The sequence below is a fragment of the Lagopus muta genome, chromosome 2 (assembly GCF_023343835.1).
Source record: "Lagopus muta isolate bLagMut1 chromosome 2, bLagMut1 primary, whole genome shotgun sequence".
In the NCBI taxonomy this organism is placed as follows: domain Eukaryota; kingdom Metazoa; phylum Chordata; class Aves; order Galliformes; family Phasianidae; genus Lagopus; species Lagopus muta.
In genome coordinates this window covers 64,447,601-64,467,631 of record NC_064434.1, presented here as the reverse complement: position 1 = coordinate 64,467,631, position 20,031 = coordinate 64,447,601, and the positions used below count along the sequence as shown (strand labels likewise).

The window sequence follows — 20,031 nt, the reverse complement described above, 5'->3', positions numbered from 1 at the left end:
TATTACTGTTAATGGTAACAAATCACCAATTGATAGTAAAGCTTATAGACAAGTTTTATTATTATTATTTTAAATTTTTGAGGGTTGTTTTATTGACATAGGAGTAATTTCTTAATAATAGATTGGCATTTGCATGCTTTTAGGGAGAAGAGTTTTATTTTAAATCATGTGAAAAACTTAAGTGTAAGATTTTAAAATGTAACTATCTTGAAGTGGAAATCTTGAAACCATATTTCAGTTGGATGAATGTCTGTATATATCTTTCTATTAATAGTTTTCTCTATTTTTGAAAAAACTGTCAGGATGTTTTGATAATACAGTCACAATTTATAGTTCAAAGTCAAGAGAGAAGCCTACATGCTTGAGAAAATGATTTGATTGTCAATTAAAACACTTATCCTTGGAAAAATTGTGGAAAGCTGAATCTTTAAGGCTTGCCAAAATCCTGTTTCATAATATGACTAAACTTCATCAGTGCAGTGTGACTTTCTCCACAAAAGAGCTATTCAGATCATCAAGATACAATCTTTTAGATCTGCTGTGCATTTGAATGTTGGTGAGCTTTCTGTAGCTGATAGTATTTAGGTTGGTGAAAGGATGCTATTGCTGTTTTGTGTACTGATTTCTATTGGAGCTCCCAGCTGCCACACTTTTTCCCAGCCAGTTCATTTGCTAGAATGTCTCAATCTGCTAAGCACCTTAAGTCCTCCTTCCTTGCTCGATACAGGTGAAGTTGTTTAACATGCTTGTCATTTCCTGAACACTGATGGTCTTGAAGCTACAGATTTGGTGCGGAGTTTGGATTATTAAAAACTTGTGGCTCTTCCTAGTTTTCAAACCTTGACAAAGATCTTCCCCTGCTCATGCTTCTCTTTTTCTAAACCCCTCCAACCGTGAGAGGTTGTGGCTAAGTAACCAATATTTTTTGATAATACTAAAAAATGCATAGTTGAAAAATTGGCTTCTGTCAGTAAAAAAAGATGTAAAAACTGCTTCCTAATTTTTGCTGCCTTAAAGTTAGGAATCTCCAGAAAATAAGGCTTACGTAACCAATCCACATCCCCCAGCTTTGTTAGGTCTGCTAGTGTGTTTTATCCAACTTGGAATTACAGCCTTCTTTCCAAAACCAGGCCCAGCTGTACTTGTATACGGGCACATGTGTATGCATCCACTTTGGTCTGTATGGGCCTTGCCATAGTAGCAGTGAACAATCATTGCATACTCTTGTTACAGGACTGGTTGCAGCTGCTGTGCTTTCAGTTTGTAGATGTGCCAGGCATATGGACAGTGTGTGAAACACAGTGGGAGGATGTTTGGAGCAGAGCCTACAAGAGCAGAATGCCCTTGTAGAAGCTGGCTGGCTTCCCCAGAATGAAATGCTGGGCTGTATTTATGCTGAAACAGTACAGAAATTGACCCCTCTATATGTATCTCCTTGCTCTGCTGTCCAAATGACAGAACTGATAAGTTCAAATGAACCAAATATGCCTAATATAAAGAAGTGTACCTTGATACAAAATCAACATCAAAAACATGCAGTGGCAAGAACGTATTGTGGAACACATTGGACTGAAGTTTCTTCAGCAAAATTGCCAGATGCTTCTGGCACTTGAGGAAATAAAAGAATGTGGAATGCATGTGGATGGGAAGTCTTTTTGCTTATGGTGCTGTGTCCTCAAGTAACATTGATTTACCAGAAAGATGGTGTAGCACATGCTTCATGAGTCACTGAGTGGGAAATAACTTTATCAGATTGCTTTTGTAGCTGTTCTTATTACCTAGTTATTAATGTCGTGTGCACTGTCACGTTGTCAAATGCAGTTCCTACTGTCTCCCAGGCAGGCTGATGGATTTCCATTTACCTTTTCAATGAATTTATTGCTGCTTTCCAACTTGTGGCTTCCCTTTACCTTTGTGGAGGAAAAATAAAGTTGTTTAAATTGATGAATCAACATGTAGACAAATTAGAATTGTGAAGAGAATTGTGACAGTTTCAGAGTCAATATGTTACTAAAAACTGAAAACCTGAGAAGAAGGAAAGTGGAGTATTTTACTTACATGTAATCTGACTTCTATTGTGGAAATCGAAAGTTAAAACACAGCTAGTAATACATTTTAAGGATTGTTGACTTGTAGGTGAAGCCTTTAGCATGTTAATCCAGAAGTGCGCCTACCTGTATTTGAAGAGATGAATGGTTAAAACCTTGTTAATCAAAATTAGTTGCAGTTAATCAACAGTAATTTATGTAATCTGTTTAGAGGGACTTCCTGCAGTTGATTTAAAAAACCTGATGGAGAAAATATTGTCAGGATGGAAAGAAGTGGTTCAACTTCTAGAAGAATTGTCCAGAAAGATAAAGTACCAGGAAGATATAAACGCATACTTTAAAGAAATGAATGAGCTTGAAAAGGTTATAGCTGAAAAGGAGAGCTGGCTTAAAAACGATTCTTCAGCATCCCAGCCCTCAGCAGTCCTGAAGGATTTGTGTCAGGTAAGTGTGGCAAAACTTGTTGCTTTTGATTGGAAGCTGTCAGGAGCACAGAATACCCCAGAGGAATTTAGTGTCCTCCATAATGTAACTCACATTTTCTGAGAGGCTCCAGGGCGCTGAATGTGACTGGAACATTTTGGAACCTGTGTCATTTTTGCCCTAGTAATAAGGATAACTTTTTACATTAGCTTACATCTTTGTCTTAACAGGGCGCGATTTGATTCTGTTATTAATCTCTTACAGAGGGAGTTAACTTATCTTGTAAGCTTGAGTCCACGATTGGAACACCTGAAAGCTACCTGCAAGGTGCTCACATCTCAGCCTGTGCCTCCAAACTTCATTCAAGAGAGCTTGAATGGTTTTCTTGATCGCTTCAAGTTGACTTGCCAGAAACTAGACGAACGTCACCAGCAGCTGAAGAAAGGTAAATATTCTTTTATAAGGTCCTCTTAATTCTCATGTTCTGATTTTTTTTTCCTTCTTTTCTTCTTTCTTTTCTCATGAGTAATACCTTTTGGATGGCAGGATAAACAGTGTGCTCTTGGAGCCTTTGTGCTGCAGAGACGCTGCTTAAGAGAATTTGGAATTAAAGCAGTTACTGTGAAAATATTGTCCAGAGATTATAATTGTTCATGTAAGACAGTAACTTCCTTGATTTTTTTTTTTTTTTTTTTTAATCTTTTCTCTTTCAACCACATTATGTGATTGTCTTTAAGGAGTATTTGGATCATAGTTTCCGTCAATTATGATGAATTGTTAGAGACTTAGTATAAGATTTTCAATTATAACTAGGAATAAAGTTGTAAAGAGAGAATGTGAAAAAATAGTGTGAGGAAATTAGAGAGAAGGAATACTTGTAAGTAATGTTCAGTGAGCGAATAATTCAAACACAATGTTTATATTTTTGCAAAGGCTTTTGTTCCCAATTTCAAACTGGGATTCCCCTGTAACAAAATCTAAAATTAAATGTGCATTTTATATCTATATCATTTTACATTGACATACTAATGCAGTCTTGTTTTGATACTCATAGATTATATTGTTACATGCGTATACACGTTTCTCTGTGAATGGATAAAACTATGTTTAATAGATTAGCAGAACCATACTTAAAGTGAATGATAGAGTTTGAAAAGTTGTTTGGATCTGTCGCTAACGGAAATAAATAATACTAGAAATTAAAAATGAAAGATTAAGGGAATCTTTTAAAAACTAAATGTGAGAATGAAGTTCATTCTTTTTTTACGGCCTCATTGAGTCATACACAATACATTTTGTAACACTGATATTTCAAATTATTTGGAATTTGGCTTGCTTTTCAGGCATGTTCTACTTGGGCTTTTGTTACATTAAAAAATTTATTATGAGCGTTAAAACCAGCATGCTGACTTCATTGCACAAAATAGATCTCTCTGTTGGTATTCTACAGCTGAATATGAAGAACACAGACATATAATCAGTTTTTTTTTTTTTTCATTTTGTTTTTGAGAAATTGGAGGAAGTGTTTTGTTAATGGCCCCAGGTGGAAGAGCATCTACTTTGTGTGCAGTAAAATAAACTCAAGTACTAAATTATTTGGCCATTTATACAGTGAGTTGCACAAGGCCTGAACACTTCAGTCATGTCAGTGCAGAAAACTGTATGAATAATGTATATCTACCATGCTCAAATTACAGTGTATGCAGTGTAAGTTAATTCTTACTGTGAAGAGTAATTATTTTGATTGTTATTCTGAATTGGTTCATATAGAATACCAGTAAAATGGTTATGTTGTGTGACTATAATACTCTTTTTCATGCCACATGTCATTTGAGGGAACATTACTGTATTTGAGCCAATTATTACTCAGTAAAAAAATGTATTTTGGTTTGCTACGTTTACCTTTGTAAGTATATTATTTGTTTTTTTCCTAATGGTTGATTTTCTCTGGATTGCCCATAGTTAAAGAGCAGAGGGAAATGCAGGTTCAGGGTTTTTGTTAACAAAATACCTTGAACTGCTGCAAGTTTAAAGAACTTCCCAGCCATGTAATGGAGAGGAACAGCTAGTGTAGAAACCAAGCATTTGTGAACTTGGCAGCCTTTCTTACTGACCCAAGTCCTACTTTTTTCATGGTTGTTAAGGGTCTGAGAAGTCCCTGATTGAGTGGTGCTCAGCACCATCAATACTGACATTTTTGAAATTATGACTTGCTTTTTTTTATGAATGAGAGGCTATTTTTTACTATTTTTTCTCCTTTAAGATTTGGTGTATTTTAGTTCTCCTGTTTGCTTTATAGCAAGCTCTTCTTGTTTTCCGTGTAAAATGGTACTATCTTTTTAAGAACAGCAAGTTAGATAATTGTGTTTCTCTCTGTGCATGTTGACTCATTCCTTAGTTATAAATGGCACAACAGTTCTGATGGCAAGCTGTTGAAAAGCTACCTGGTGAGTCAGAGCAAGTTCTAGATTAATTTTCACTCATGGTGAAGTAATGAAATTGCTTAGAAATTCAAGGCTGGAGGATGTGCATAGCAGAGTAGTGTTTTTACAGCTAAAGTACTGTTTTGATGTAGTTTTTGAAAACTTCAGTTTTCATTCTGAAACTCCTGAATTACGTGCAGCCTCCTGTGTGGAATTCCACAGAGGACAGACTTGGTCAAAATCAGAGGTGCAAAGAAGGACCTCAAGCAGATGTTCTGTCCAAACTTAAATTCCCTTTTCAGTGTTCCCAAAGAAGGCCTCTATTCCAGCGTTACGACGAAAGTTGACAGGTTTTTTATTATATATTTGTGTGTATGAATACGTGTTTAAATTCAGGGAATTTAAATGTGCAAAAGCCCAAGTATTACTGATTTTTCCCTCTCTCCAAGTAATTCAGGTGCTTAATTACGTAAAATGGAATTGAGATTTATCTAAGAATATACGTATTTTTTAGAAAGGAAAAGAATGTTGCCATTGGTGGACTTTTAGTTCTTGGAGTGTCTCATTAGGATTCAATATCTTTCATGATTTTTTTTTAAAGAATATGCTAATTCACATCTCTTATAGTTTGGTTCTTGTGTTTTTGTTCTTTTCTTGTATTTGTATTAATTAATCTCTAACAATAACAGAGACAGAAAGCCTGCCTAGCCAGGACTTCTTAGGCTCTCTGCAGAGACTGAAGGACGTGCTGAGCGAGGTGGAGTGCAAGCAGCAGGCAATTGCAAGTGGCCTGAGTGACCCTAGTAAGGTTGAAAAAGCCTTGCAGCAGACAAAGGTAATTATTACCTTTTTTTACCTACTTTGTGCCAAGGAGCCCCAACGAGGGTGTCAAGGCCAGGACTGTCCCCCTTCATAGGAGCTTTATTAGTGGAGTTGAGAGTTGATGTGGCTGATTCAAGGCTGTCTGCTGTGTGGCTCCTGCAAGTGCTGTAGCCTAGCTAGACGTGAGATGCCTTCCTGGTGATCACCTGGATAGCAACTTCATCCAGTTTCATCCTACCTGGGCGTTTTAAGAGGGTGATTGTACTCCAGTGGCCTCCGGATTGCCTTTCAAAGAGAAAGTGTTTGTGAACAATAAGGGTAATTGATATACAAATTCAGTGCAGTAGAAGTAGAGTTTTTGTTTCCTATTATGAACATACAAAGTATCTGAAAACCTGTGGATGACAATTACTTTATAAATACAAGGGCTGTAGTTAGGAAAGGAGTCATGTACTGCTTCTTTTTTTTAAACACACAAAAAAAACATCAAAACAAACTCAAATACTTCACACCTCCCCCTGCCACCTGAGTCCTTTTGTAGAATAATGCTGAATTCAAAAATTCTTTTTCCTATTTGGCAAAAAAAGAAAAAGAAAGAGGGCTGCAGTTACTGGGTGTGGGATGAAGGCTGTTTCTGTCTATCCTCTGTTTGGCAGAGGGTAATCTCTTTTTTTTTTTTTTTTTTTTTTTTTTTTTTTTAGAACCCAAGAAACAAGTGAGTGATGTTTCTTCTGAATTGGTTAAGGCTGGCAGAGATTTTTAGTTCCATACACTGGCTGAATTGCAATGACTTTTGGCCTCTGGAGATTTGTCATTTTTTATTTGTTTTCGGATCCCTCCTTCCTGTTGTCTTCAGAGACTAATTAACCTGAGAAGACATAGTATGTCAGTGTGGGATCTTCAGGGGTTGTTACAGGAGATCAGGACAAAATGTGGATAATGCACTGCCTGCGGGTCTGGGATTGAGCAGCTCCCTCTTCTTCACCATGACAGGCACTGATAAATTTTTCAGGCATAGACTTGAGCAGGGAGTTGACTCAGTCTGTGTCTCTGTGGCTTGTTGCACAGAAAACTCTTGTTTTCAGAAGCATACATCCCTGTTCCCAATCTTATCACTGCATCATTAGCTATCCTTTTAGAAGAAAAGGTACATTTTATGTTGTTTCTTTCTTGTGAAGAAAAGTAGGAATGAAAGCGTAAGCACACCAAAAAAGAGATTCTTCCTCAGCACAATGCATTAAAATGTGTGTGCGTGCATCCCACCTACCTGTATTAAATGTATATACTGTAAAGTTAAATTAATGGTAATGATTTCATTTCTCAATTCCGAGATTCTCTTAAGTTTTAAGTATAATTGCAAAGATGCTCAGTTTAACAGAGCAGTAGCATTTTTTTTATGTCTCACATTGTATGGTAAACTATCATTCTTTCTTAATGTTAGTGAAATGGTTATTTCAGCTTATGTGACTAATTTGATGTATTTGTGTTTGTATGTGAATGTGTTATACCTGATACTGCAAGCGAATGTGTATATTTTTTCCCTCCTTCTCCTTGTAGACTGTTTGTGAGACACTGGAAGCCCAGAAGCCCAGGGTAGATAAACTTGCTGAAGAAACAAAGGCTTTGGAGAAACAGTCTTCTGATAGGACAAAGGTCTACACGCAACAGTTCAGGCACGTGCAAGGACACTGGGACAAGTTAAGGCTAAAGACTTCCAAAGATGTTAAACTACTGGAAGAAGTTACATCCAAGTTGAGATTATTTGAGGTAAATTGAAAGGATTTTTTTGATACATGACTCAATTGTTATAGACGCCTTCCTTTCTTATACTCTTGCATTCGGATGATACTGACTGAGAAGTGAAATGGTTGTGGACCAGGACAAAGCCTGAAAGCATATAATGTACTTGTAGAAGAGTTATGTGTGGCTTTTAAAATGTCCAGTATATTATTTTATCTTCTAATAGCACTATTTTGCACTTAAAATTAGCATTCATCTTCTGCCAGTACCAGAATCAAAGATTCCACCAGAATGAGGAGTATGTTAGCTGTGTTGCTGAAGGCCTGATCCCACCACAGGCTGAGTGCCCTCTGTTGTGGTTCGTGTCAGATGCCCGACGCTTTGTTAGGTTGACATTTGAAACTGAAATTACATACCTGCTACAGGAAACCTGTTCCTTCAAGTTTGATTTCTGTCAACAGTTAATTAGTACAGCCTGTTAAAAAGCAAGTGAAGAAAATGTTTATGTACAGTGAGTTTTCCAGTTCCAACAGGGCAGGAGCTTTAATGAGTGCCCAATTGCAGATGTATGCATGTGTACTGAAATCTGCATCTGCATTAATGTGGTCAGGTAATTGACTTGGATGATGTTGCACAGAGTTGGACAATCTGTTGGTGATTATGGCTGGAAAGAGCAAAAACCTCAAAGCCTTTTTTAAACCACAAATCTGGAAAAAAAACCGTCATAGTAGGAGTAACATCTTCTAACTAAAATTAAAAGCAGAATGCAAACCCACACTCGTGAAAAACTATACACAGAAAGAATGCTGGAGGGAGAAGCTTGCTCCTGCTCATTAAGTGTTATTCACTAATAATTTTGTTGAGGGCTTAAGATGCCTTTCATTTTACTACTAAGCTCCTAGAAGGGAAGCAGGGAAGAAGAGCGTATCAGTCCAGTCTAGCCTAGTGAGATTGTAAATGAAAACCATGAACCAACCTATGCATGGTAGGTGGAGTTGCAGCTTTTCAGAGAGTTTTTCTTTTTTGTGGAATTTTTGTGTTATTGTTAGGCTGTGTTACATGAAGCATCAAAATAAAAGCCTCTTTTTTAAACGTGTTCAAGGATATATGTATTTTCACACACACTTCTAAAACAACTTCTGCTTTTAATATGTTTTCTTTAGAATCTATCCTCCTGTAGCTATCTGCAGCAGCCTCAGGCTGAGGAGGAGCCACTGGTCAGTGGGATCTGCCTTGTGATCTGCCAAAGTGGTTTGGCTTGTACTGGCTCCTAAAAGAAATGAACTTTTACAGGCTTAGCCAGGTCCTTGTTTAATTATGAGCAAGCTCCTTCTCCTTAATTTTTCTCCTGACTCTGAGATACACATTTAGGTCCATGCCTTGTTCTCTTCCCTTTCTTTCTAACGCTTATTAGCTGTTTAGGATGATGGAATAAATATTCTGCATGTGAGCATTTCTCAATCTTATTTGTGCAACAGCTTCTTATCAGTCATACTCATCAAATTATTTTACCTTTCCAGTTGTCTTGATTTTTCTGTAGCTGCACTGAGCTAGACCTACTTACTTAAAAGCGTATGTTTTCTTCTTTGTGAAGCAGACACTGAATGAGTCAATACTGGAGATGTGGTACCAGAGACACAAAAATAGCTTGATTGATAATGACTGGGTACTTGTTCAAAGAGAAAATGAAGTGTCTGACTATAAAAGTGGAAAAAATAAATGGGGGAGGGAGGAAAAATGAAATAAGTGGGTGGCAAGTCATGGAGAGCGTATGGTTACTTACAACTGTGCGCAAGTGTTTGGTTGTATTTAATATTTACTTTTTTCATAATTCGCTTCTAAAATTGAGAGGTTCTGCAACAGCATTTCCTCACATTTATGTTTTTGAAAACAAAATGTAAGTAGACAAATGAACATGGCTTAAAACGCCCTCATTAGTCAGATGAACAAGGCAGTGGCAGATCCGTCTGTAGGACCTGCTTCTCAGATGTCATTTCTGCAGTTTCTGTTGTGATGGAGGCTCCCCCAGGCTGACAGTGTGTGCACTGGTGACATGACCTGTTTCTGCGCTGTGCTGGTTTTGCTGTGATATTGTCTGTAACAGTCATGTGAAGGGAAAAGTAGACAGTAAATTGGAATAAATTTTAGAAGTAGATCCATTGTTTTAATTCACTTCTAACACCTGGGAACTCTGACACATTCACGGCCTAAACTGAGCGTTTGATAATTATTTACCTGTGCAGTGCAGGAGCGTTTACTTCATTGAACTTCTGTATATTTGACTTCTGATTCAGCAAGTTATTTAAATGTGTCTAACTTTGTGAGTAATCCCATTTAATTCATTTTAGCTACTTATTATCTTTAGCTAGCTGTGCATATCTTTCTGTAAGCAAGCTAAATTAAGTGTAAGCTAAAATGCCTTGTCAAATAGCAACTTCTTATAATTATGTGTGTGTATATATAGGTATAGATATTTTTAGACTGTGGTTCACTGTTAGATCCTCCTGGGGTCTGATTTGGAAAATGTTCAGGCTCATGAACTGAACAAAATTCCTCCAAAAAAGAATAGGTTTGTGGAAAGTATTGTGACTTTGGGCTGTAATGGTATCATTGTCCTAGATATAAATGTAATCTTAGTCTATGTGTTTTCGTTAGTTCTGAGTTGTTTTTTTTTAAGCACTTTATAATGTATGGATCTTGAAAGACAAGTGTGCGTTTTCTTCCTTGGTGATGTGTAAAATAGAAGATAATGCTGATGAATTTTGACTTGGCTTCTCCAGTAAGAATGCTCCGTTGTGACAAATGAGTCAAAATAGAAAGATACCATCTGCTAAAAAAAAAACCCCAGAACTTTTGATTAAAAAAAGTTCAACTATATTATTAAAAATGGCAATCATATAACATAGTTGAATCAGGACAAGAAAAATCTTTTCCCCAAGTTTGTAGTGGTTTTGTTTGTAAGGGTGATAGTGAACATTCACAATTGTGTGGGAAGGTGATGGCAACCCTTCTGTCTCACTTTACCCAGAATATAAGGCAGCTGCTAAATTTTAGGTCGGGTGACTGCAATTCTGTATTTATAAATTTGTTTCTGTGTCTTCCTTTATTGAGTATGTACTGTAGCTACCACTGGCTTCAGCAGCTGGAATTTTTTAGTGCTTAATCTAATCCTGTACGGTATTTGCTTTTTATGCCTGTGTTTCTCTTCGAGTCTTTCCCTGCATAGCTTCTACCTCTCAAGTATGTATACTGTTACGCTTTCCTCATCTAATCACACAGATACCTATAGGGGGCCCTATTTCATTATTGGAGCGCAGCAGATCCTTCAAAAGAGAGCGGTGAAAATGGCTGCACATAGTTTATAGTGTGAAGAAAAGACAATTTCCATTGTTCCAGCAAGTCCTTCATGTGAAGGGTAGCCATGTACTTTTTGAAGCTGTGCTTGTCTTCTTAGTTTATCCAGCATTTCTGTGTGATAGCCAGGATGAGTACAATGCCAATTAAACCATGAGTGCAAGAGTATCGCTATCAGGAATTTAGTTTTCACATAAAGTTAAGAGTAGAGAAATTGAAGGAAGAAGATAATAGAAGTGGTGTGATGCAGAATCTGGGGAATGCTTGCATGTTCTGGAACATTCTTTTAGCACTGATTAAAGTGGTTGAAATGCAACTGCCATACACTCACAGCATTATCAACTCTTTGCTACTATGTTTGATTTAGACTAATTCAAAAGTTGTTCTGAAGTGGATGGATGGTGTGAAAGGCTTCTTACTGACAGAAAAGGCTGCTCAAGGAGATACTGAAGGACTTCAAAGACAGCTTGACCAATGCACAGTGAGTTTTGTTTTCCTAAGGAATCTTCAGAAATCATACATTTATCATCTCTTCTTTTTACTTTGCCCACTGTTATTGCCCGTGGTATATTATGTAAAGTCTGACAAAATTGTCTTATCTATTTCAGGACCAAGTTTTAAGTGCTTTCTTGTGTGTATAGCCATAACGCTTTGTACATTTCAGAGTTCTTCACTATATTTAAAAATACTTATCCACAGTTTACATTAACTTCTGTAAAAGAGTTTAATTTTTTTCTCAGTTTTATGACAAACAGTTTGAATCTATTGGTGAAAACTTTTTTCTGCATAAAACTTTCAAGGATATTAAAAATAATAAGCAAATATGTATGATTAAACTTTTATGGTTTAGAAGTTTGATGTGCCTTGCAAGTAAGATTCCTTTCTATCTGGTGCCACATAAGGATCAAAGTTAGGTAGAATGTCAACCGACAGTAACTGATTACAGTGTAACCTCAAACGTTTGTTTCTGGAGGAAGAATATGCATCTGAGGTATACTAGAAACGTCAAGGTACTTGAAATACATCATCTTGAAAGTTGACTTGTTCTGGTGTTGACATGTGATGTGCAAGAATGTTTGCACTGTGTATGGCAAGATGTATGTTTAGTTGCACAGCTCTGATGTTTTAGGCCACTGCAGGATTGTTCTAAACAGTCTGGTGCAGAAAACATTGCTCCCTTTTTTTTTCTTAAGTAAAGTTTCTCTGAAATAATTTAAAATTACAAAATCATGGGTGCTCTATACATTTATTTTTTGTTTTCTATGTGTGTTTAGATTTTTGTTAATGAAATGGAGAAGATTGAGCCTTCACTGAAAGAGATGAAAGAACTGGAGTCAGCTTTAAGAAGTCAGTCTATTGCAGGCATAAATACTTGGGCAAAATCTAAGCTAGTAGACTGCCAGACGCAATGGGAGAAACTGAGCAAGCAGGTGAGTTCTTCATACGTTGCTAGCGCTTGCTTGTTACTGCATCTGTTCATTTCCGTGACACTGGGAGTGTGGTGAAGAGGTGAAGGAGTGAAACAGTTTCTTAGAGTTATAGAATGAATAGCTTGGCTTGAAGAGAAACCCAAGGATCATCACGTTTGAATTTGCCTGCCACAGGCAAGGTTGCCAGCTGCTAGATCAAGTACTTTATTGGATTGCCTAGGGCCCCACCCAGCCTGGCCTTAAATACTTCCAGGAATGGGGCATCCACAGCCTCTCTGGACAACCTGTTCCAGCACCTCACTATTCTCTCATAGAAAACTTCCCTCTGACATCTCATCTAAATCTCCCTTCCTGTAGTTTAAAACCATTTCCCCTTGTCCTATCACTATCTACCCATGTAAAAAGCTGATTTCCCTCACATTTATAAATGCCCTTTAAATATTGGAAGGCCGCAATGAGGTCTCCCTACAGCCTTCGCTTTTCCAGGCAGAACAAGCTGAATTCATTCAGCCTGCCTTCCCAGGAGAGGTGTTCCAGCTCGTGGATCATCTTCATTGCCCTTCTCTGGACTCTTGACAATATATCTTTGACTCTTCAACAAATATGCTCTACTTGTTCTGCTATCAAAATGGCTAAAATTCAACCTGGCACAGTAAATCCTTCACAAGTGCAAATATGTTAGGGATTCCCTATGCAACAGGAGTTTTGTTTAAATATGTACATTTCTAGGTATTTGAAGAGTTCACTGTGTTCCTTTCAGTTCAATTATTTGTATATAAAAATGAAATATTTACTTTGCTTCGTACTGCTTTTTCTTTTCTCAGGAAAAAAAAAAAACAAAAATCTGACCACCTAATCTTGCCCCTGAAATTTGAAGTACTATTCTGACTCTGAGTAATTTCAGCCTCCTTCCAGGCGGCTTTGAAAATAAATGGCTATAGACAGGCTGCCACTTCAGTCTGGAGTATGTGGATGTTTCTTTTGGATGGAAGCTTTCTGTAGAAACATTTTACATTCATCACAATGCCTGACAAAGAAAGCCTTGCTGTTGATGGACGTTGAACCTTTATCCAGACTGGCTGGGTTGTAGAAGAGTGTGAGGCCTGATGGTGTTAAAGTGTTCTGTATAAGGCTGTACCTAACTATATGATATCTGTGATCAGAAGAGTGTTTTCTTCACCCTTTGTCATTCCCCCCTCTCCACATCTGACAGTTGAATTGCCACCAGTTTACACAAGGGGACGAAATCTATATCCTCTTTCCTTTTCTTACTTCTAGGTTTTGTTGATCTGCTAAAAGTGACATGGATGGAGGGGGGAGACAGCTAATTTTAATTTTGCTAATTATGGCTTAAAAATACTTTGGTAGAAAATATTTTAACAGAAACCTGTGGTTTTTCACGTGCACGAGGACATTTATGTACCAAAACTTCTGTTTCTTTCTTCACCTTGAATTCTAGATCATTAGTCAGAAAAATCACCTGTCTGAAAGTCAGGAAAAAGCTGTAAATCTGAAGAAGGATTTGGCAGAGATGCAAGAATGGATGACCCAAGCTGAGGAAGAATATTTGGAGAAGGATTTTGAATACAAGTCCCCTGAAGAGTTAGAGAATGCTGTGGAGGAAATGAAGGTCAGGCACATCAGGTCATTGTAGAGACCTATTTAAAGGGAAACAAAACTTAATGGTTTCTAAGGGCTGATCTTTTGTGGAATTATTATCTGTATGTAAAGGAACTCAGGTCATGACAAGATTAGTGCTATTTTTCACCTTTGCTTCATGGAAATTTTTGTTTTAAAGCACAAACTATAATAGCAGATGTTGTATTTGGCTAAGAGGCATAGGGATTTTATAATGAGTAGTAGCACACTGAGCCTTCTAAGCCAGGAAGGCTTGCAATGCATTAAATCCTGAGAATATGTTACCTTATTAGAGGAGAATAAACTAAAGGAAGACAATGTGATATTCTGTCTGTCTAAATTAGCAGTTGTGAAACCACATAATTCTGCTTCCAGCTGTTGGACTTCAATTTCCCATCTCATGCTATAGTAGCTCCGCATTTAGTAAAACAGTTCTAAACAGCTTTGTAATAGAGGGCATCTTGTGTTCCTCATCTGTTGCAAATAGTGGTGCTGATACCTCTAATTTTGGAACTATTGACAAAAAAAAGAAGGATTTATTTTTGCCTCAGTATAAATTATCAGCTGAATAGGTAATTTTCTTGGATTGCATGTACAGTGCAAGCAGTAATCCTCTCTGTTTTTTAACAATTCAGTGGGAGTTCAGGTGTGTCTTGACAAATATTTTGAATTATTCACTACGTGGTTACTCTGAGTAGAAAATGAAGGTTTTTTTCTGCTCTTTACAAGTGTTTTGACAAATCTATTTGAAGATCCAAACTGTTATTTTTGAAGGGGTTTTCTAAAGCAGTTTTTAACAAGTGTTATTAATATATTTGTGTCCTTTGAAGCCACTAGAGATTTCAAAGTCTGACAGCCTGCTGAAAACATGCCAGGAAAAAAAAAACAACACTTTTTTCAATTGGGAAATCTGAGAGATTTAGCACAGTAATTTCCATCAAATCCAGATTATATTTTGTGCTTTTTAATCTGGCAGATGTGTCAGTGAGCCTGTGAACTTTAACGGTTGTGTATGCTCTTACATTTGTATCAAAAAAGAGCGTTATGCTGGGACTGCCTCTAGTACTGGGGAAGAGCACTCTGTGTATTTGACCCAGGAGCATTTTGTACATGACATTTTGAAAAACTCTTTAGCTTGCCTAATTCTGCTTTTATTTGAATGGAGCTCCTACTAATTGGAGGAAGTAAATTTTAAAAGCTGTGAGGTAGCTTGAGATAGTCATAAAGCAGAATGTTACAGATCTCTATCCTTCGCCCTTTTGTTAACTGAAATTTCTTTTTTAATTGCCTTACATTTAGAACAATATGTCCAACAATAATGCTGTCATGTACTAAATTCTACCATAAACTACAGCGCCTTGTATATCAGAGGTACTTCAACTTTATAAAACTGTTCTTGTAACCTGAAAAGAAAGAGCTAAGGAAAATTCCTATTTCTGAATCCTTCTAGTTGTTTCCAGGCTGTCCAGTCAAAGTTTGTCTCTTACCTTTCAGCTATCCTGCTTCTTAAGTTCTGATTAGGGCAGAATTCAACAGCCAATAGCATGATCTTTCTAGCCATATTTTGTTGTGCTCAGACTTGAGAATATTCTGGCAACTACGCTTATGATGTTAAACTGCTGATGGTTGTTTTGAGTGGTTAACAGCTGGATGCGTGGCAATTGAATAGTATAATGTGTTCTTTTTGGGCAGAGAGCAAAAGAGGATGTGCTACAGAAGGAGGTGCGAGTGAAAATTCTCAAGGACAACATCAAGATGTTGGCCACTAAAGTGCCATCTGGAGGTCAGGAGCTGGCAACTGAGCTGAATGTTGTGTTGGAGAACTATCAGCTACTGTGTAATCGGATCCGGGGGAAATGCCACACTTTAGAGGTAAGACTAGCAGATCTCAAATAAATCTCAGGTAGGTGACATGAAGAATGGAAAAGGATGCTAAAAATGTCTGTGCCACAAAATCCAGAAACTTTGACAATGCATTTTGCAGTGGTGCTTTTCCAAGATTTTTTCTCTTGAGATGAGGTCTTTGGAATGCATGAGAAACATTATCATTGAGTTAGCTGTCCATGTTTCTTCAGAAAAACAGAAACTTCTCAATAATTAGAACAAGTTGATCTTGGTTTGTGTATGTCCTACATTTCAGGAGGAGTGGGTGAATTTTTGTTACGTTCTTAAACTGTTAGAAGTGTCTGGATGTCTGATATTTTTAGCATGAGTTTAGAGACCTTTGTATGTGTTTTGCATATTACTTTTTGTCATGCTTCTGTAGTAGCAAGTTTTTCTATCTAAAATTTGTTATAGAATGCCTAACTTTTGAATGTGTTCTACTTGACTACTGTGGAGGAATATCTGTGAAATATAATTTCTTCAAGCCTATCATGATCTTCTAGACTAATTTCAATTTTTCTGTTGCTTTTAGGAGGTGTGGTCCTGTTGGATTGAGCTGCTTCAATATCTTGATTTAGAAACAGCTTGGCTAAACACTCTAGAAGAAAGAGTGCAAATGACAGAAAGTCTGACTGATAAGTTGGATGTTGTCAATGATGCTCTTGAGGTATTGTTGTCATTCTGTTGTACTGCTGACTTTTCAGATAGACACATTTGAAAGAACAAGAATTCTGCTCTTTAGAAGGATACTGAACAGTATGTTGAGTATTCTGATTCTTTCTGTTAATGTAGTACTCTGAATTTGGAATGTATGTTGTAAGACCAACACCCTCCACCCCTCCAAAAAATATATATTTTCTTGTTTCTAACAATTGTGCCGATCTTGACTCCATGCAGAGTTGAAACTTCACGCTTTCTTATTCTCTGTAAATTAATTCCTTCCAGCACTACTGCGTGAAATATTGATGAATAGATGAGAAGTGCTGTGAAGTTTGGTTTTGTAAAACGAAACAGCCACTGTATTTGCCATCATGGATTAAGCCATAATTTATTCATACTTCTTTACACTTTTTGTCTTGAGAGTACTGTAAACTTTGCATGCAGCCAGATTTCTACCTCTGATAGTTCAGAAATATTCGATGCATTCGATGCATTGACTTTATACTTTTTCTGCTGATTAGTCTCTGGAATCAGTCCTCCGTCATCCAGCTGATAATCGAACCCAGATTCGGGAACTTGGGCAGACATTGATCGATGGAGGGATTCTTGATGATATCATCAGTGAAAAATTGGAGGCTTTCAATGCCCGCTATGAGGAATTGAGTCATTTGGTAAGAATCTGGGGCTCCGTTTGTCAACCCGTTGGGCTGAAATGCTTCCTCTTACCTGAATTCATGGATGCAGGACTTCAGCACAGGAAACGAGGAAGAAGTTTCATAATGTCAGCTGCTTTCAATTTGGAATAATACCCTAGGAGTAGAATACAGATTTTCACCTGTTACTAGTCATGTTCTGTCTTCCACATTTGCATTCCTATTTCCCCCCCAACCCTCTTATGTTTTTCTAGATAACTTTGATTTAAAAAAAAAAAAAGGTCAATTATGATCTCAAGAGGGCCAGCTCAATGAAGTTCAATAACTGAGATGAATGTTCCCTTCCTACTTCCATAAATACTGGTGTACTGCTCATTAACTGTAAAAATGAAGTACATGAATAGAAACATTTTCACTCTTTGAAAGCGCTAGGAAGAAGTTACAGTATAAGGGAAGAGAAGGAAAGCATTCTTTCAATTCGCCATCTGTTGCCTTGCCCCTTTCCTCTTCTCATGCTTCTCTTATCTATTCTAGGTTTACTAGATAGAAGAGGATTAGCTGTATTTCAGGTTGCATACATTTGTTGAGTACTGGGTAGCACAGGCACCAACCAGACTGTAGGATTGGAGAGCTTGTTTTTTTTTTTCCCCTGCTACTGTTGAAGTATAGTCACAGAGAGAATTTGGATTCATTTTTGTTACAGTGAGCAACATGAATGCATTTGCATAAGCTAGGGGTTACGGGCTGTCATTTGAGTTAGCATTTATCACTATTTTTGCCCTTGTAGCATTTCACTGCCATGTGAAAGCTATCAGCTTTTGTATCTGCAGTGCTGATGTGCGAGGTTGTTAATGACTTTCTATCTCGGTGTGTGTGTGTGTGTGTGTGTGTGTGTGTGTGTGTGCTGGTAATGGGGATTTTGTGCTCCCGTGGATTAGTGATCTTATGAACTTAGAAGTTTTGCTGCTTAAGAGGGGGCAGTGGAAGGAAGGAAATGTGAACCTCCATTTTCAACAAACTGTGTCACAGGGTGACATAGTTTGTTGTTTTGATGGAAAATGTTCAGGTTTGCACATCAAACAACACTAAGCTACAGAATATCATGATGTCCCTGATTCCCAGGTGACTAAGTAGTTTTTGAAATGCCTGTTTTTAACAGCCTACTTTCCTCGTGAAGTGACAGGAGAGACTTGTTTTCAATGCCTTGTATCTAGCAGCATTATTTGTTAGTGATATCAATCACGCAGTTTTTAAGAAATGTTATTTAAGATGACAGTTCTCTTGGCATAGAAGTTTTGGGGTCTTCCTCACCTTTGTTTTGAGAAAGATTAATATAGTTCCTACAGAACAAATGCTCTCTCATATCCTACCTTTCTTTCCTGTTAGGCTGTGAGCCGACAGATTGCCTTGGAACAGCAGCTTCAGACTATGCGAGAAACTGACCACATGCTGCAGGTGTTGCAGGAAAACTTAGCAGAGCTGGATAGACAGCTGACGTCTTACCTGACTGATAGGGTAGATGCCTTTCAGATGCCACAGGAGGCCCAGGTATTCTAATACAGCTTTCTAATACCCATCAATTTGATTTATCTGGTGATAGCACTCAGCATAGACTTAGTAATCCATGCAGGTTTAATTTCACTCCTGCACTGATGTTCTAATTGACAAGTTTTGTGATCTAGATTGCTTTCTTATTTTAAGAAGATTTTATAGAATAACAGTCTTAATAGTTTTCAATTTAGCAAGCTGTGACCAGAGCCATGTTTAAAATCATAGAATCATAATCAAATCTTTACGTTTAACATTACAGATTGGATTTAATTCTGGTGGATATTAAGTAGTAAGCAAGCTCTTTTCTTCTCTGCAAGATGTGTTGTAACGTTTTTTTTCCTGTTTTTATATGGTAGAAAATTCAAGCTGAAATTGCAGCTCATGAGGCCACCTTAGAGGAGCTCAAGAAAAGTCCTCGCTCTTTCCCTCCTGCTTCTCCTGAATGCAGATCTCCCCGAGGTGGAACTCTGCTGGATGTTCTGCAGGTAAAAATATGAAAGTCACTCTAAGCATTTAAATTTGAAGAGGTTCTAGTTTTAAATAGCACACTCCTGTTGTTAGTCTGTAAATTGCTTGGTGCGGTCAAGCAAATCTCAAAAACTAATAGTGTATACTTCTACATGCTTTCATTAGGAAACAATTAGCTCTAGATTAATTGAATAGGGAAGCTGAAATCCTATAATTATCATGGGATAAGTACTGAAAATAAGGTAGAATGGATATCTTGAAATTGTGTTGGAAGAGAATTAGAGCTCTTCTGCATCACGTGTGGAGATTAGAAATAGGTGATGGAATGTGGCTTGGCAGATGATGTTAACATGTATCCTGAGTTGTGGTAGTAGGAGAGATGGATTAGATTAGAAGGAGATGCTTTAAGTATCGTTGTCAAAGTGCAAACATTAATTTAAATATCACTTTAAATAATTTTCATTAAAACAGAGAAAACTCCGTGAAGTGTCTACGAAGTATCAGCTTTTTCAGAAACCAGCCAACTTTGAGCAGCGCATGTTGGATTGCAAGCGCGTGTTGGAAAGTGTAAAAGCAGAGCTTCATGTCTTGGATGTGAAGGATACTGACCCAGATGTAATCCAAACTCATCTGGACAAGTGCATGGTAAGTATGGAATGTTCTTAAGTTATGTGTGGAGTTGTTTCATTACAGTGTGATTCTTCTAGTCTAATCTGTCTCCTAAGGGATGAAAATACTGTTACAGTTTTTTTACAGAATAGCAACAGAACTATTGAAAACTGAAACACTGCAATTCTTTTGCATTATCTGTAAACAGATGAGTTTACATGTAAAAATTGTCTTGCCTGACCTATGGGAAGCATGACTGCATGACTCCAGGCAGGATTGCTTGGTTCTTTGTATTTTTTTCTGTTTAAATAAAATTAGTAAAGGTCAA

The 20,031-nt window shown here is 37.3% G+C and overlaps 1 protein-coding gene across 6 annotated transcripts in view; it reads left to right on the top strand.

Moving 5' to 3' along the window:
• Positions 1 to 20,031, top strand: part of UTRN (utrophin) — a 344,046-nt gene that overhangs the window by 91,449 nt on the left and 232,566 nt on the right. For all 6 annotated transcript variants that reach the window (XM_048937877.1, XM_048937878.1, XM_048937880.1 and 3 more), the window contains 13 exons: positions 2,260 to 2,492; positions 2,736 to 2,916; positions 5,584 to 5,729; positions 7,274 to 7,483; positions 11,178 to 11,291; positions 12,085 to 12,240; positions 13,700 to 13,870; positions 15,571 to 15,750; positions 16,295 to 16,429; positions 16,944 to 17,093; positions 18,462 to 18,623; positions 18,983 to 19,111; positions 19,566 to 19,739. In XM_048937877.1, coding sequence (XP_048793834.1) covers positions 2,260 to 2,492; positions 2,736 to 2,916; positions 5,584 to 5,729; positions 7,274 to 7,483; positions 11,178 to 11,291; positions 12,085 to 12,240; positions 13,700 to 13,870; positions 15,571 to 15,750; positions 16,295 to 16,429; positions 16,944 to 17,093; positions 18,462 to 18,623; positions 18,983 to 19,111; positions 19,566 to 19,739 — 2,141 coding nt within the window. The remainder of the gene's footprint in view (positions 1 to 2,259; positions 2,493 to 2,735; positions 2,917 to 5,583; positions 5,730 to 7,273; positions 7,484 to 11,177; positions 11,292 to 12,084; positions 12,241 to 13,699; positions 13,871 to 15,570; positions 15,751 to 16,294; positions 16,430 to 16,943; positions 17,094 to 18,461; positions 18,624 to 18,982; positions 19,112 to 19,565; positions 19,740 to 20,031) is intronic.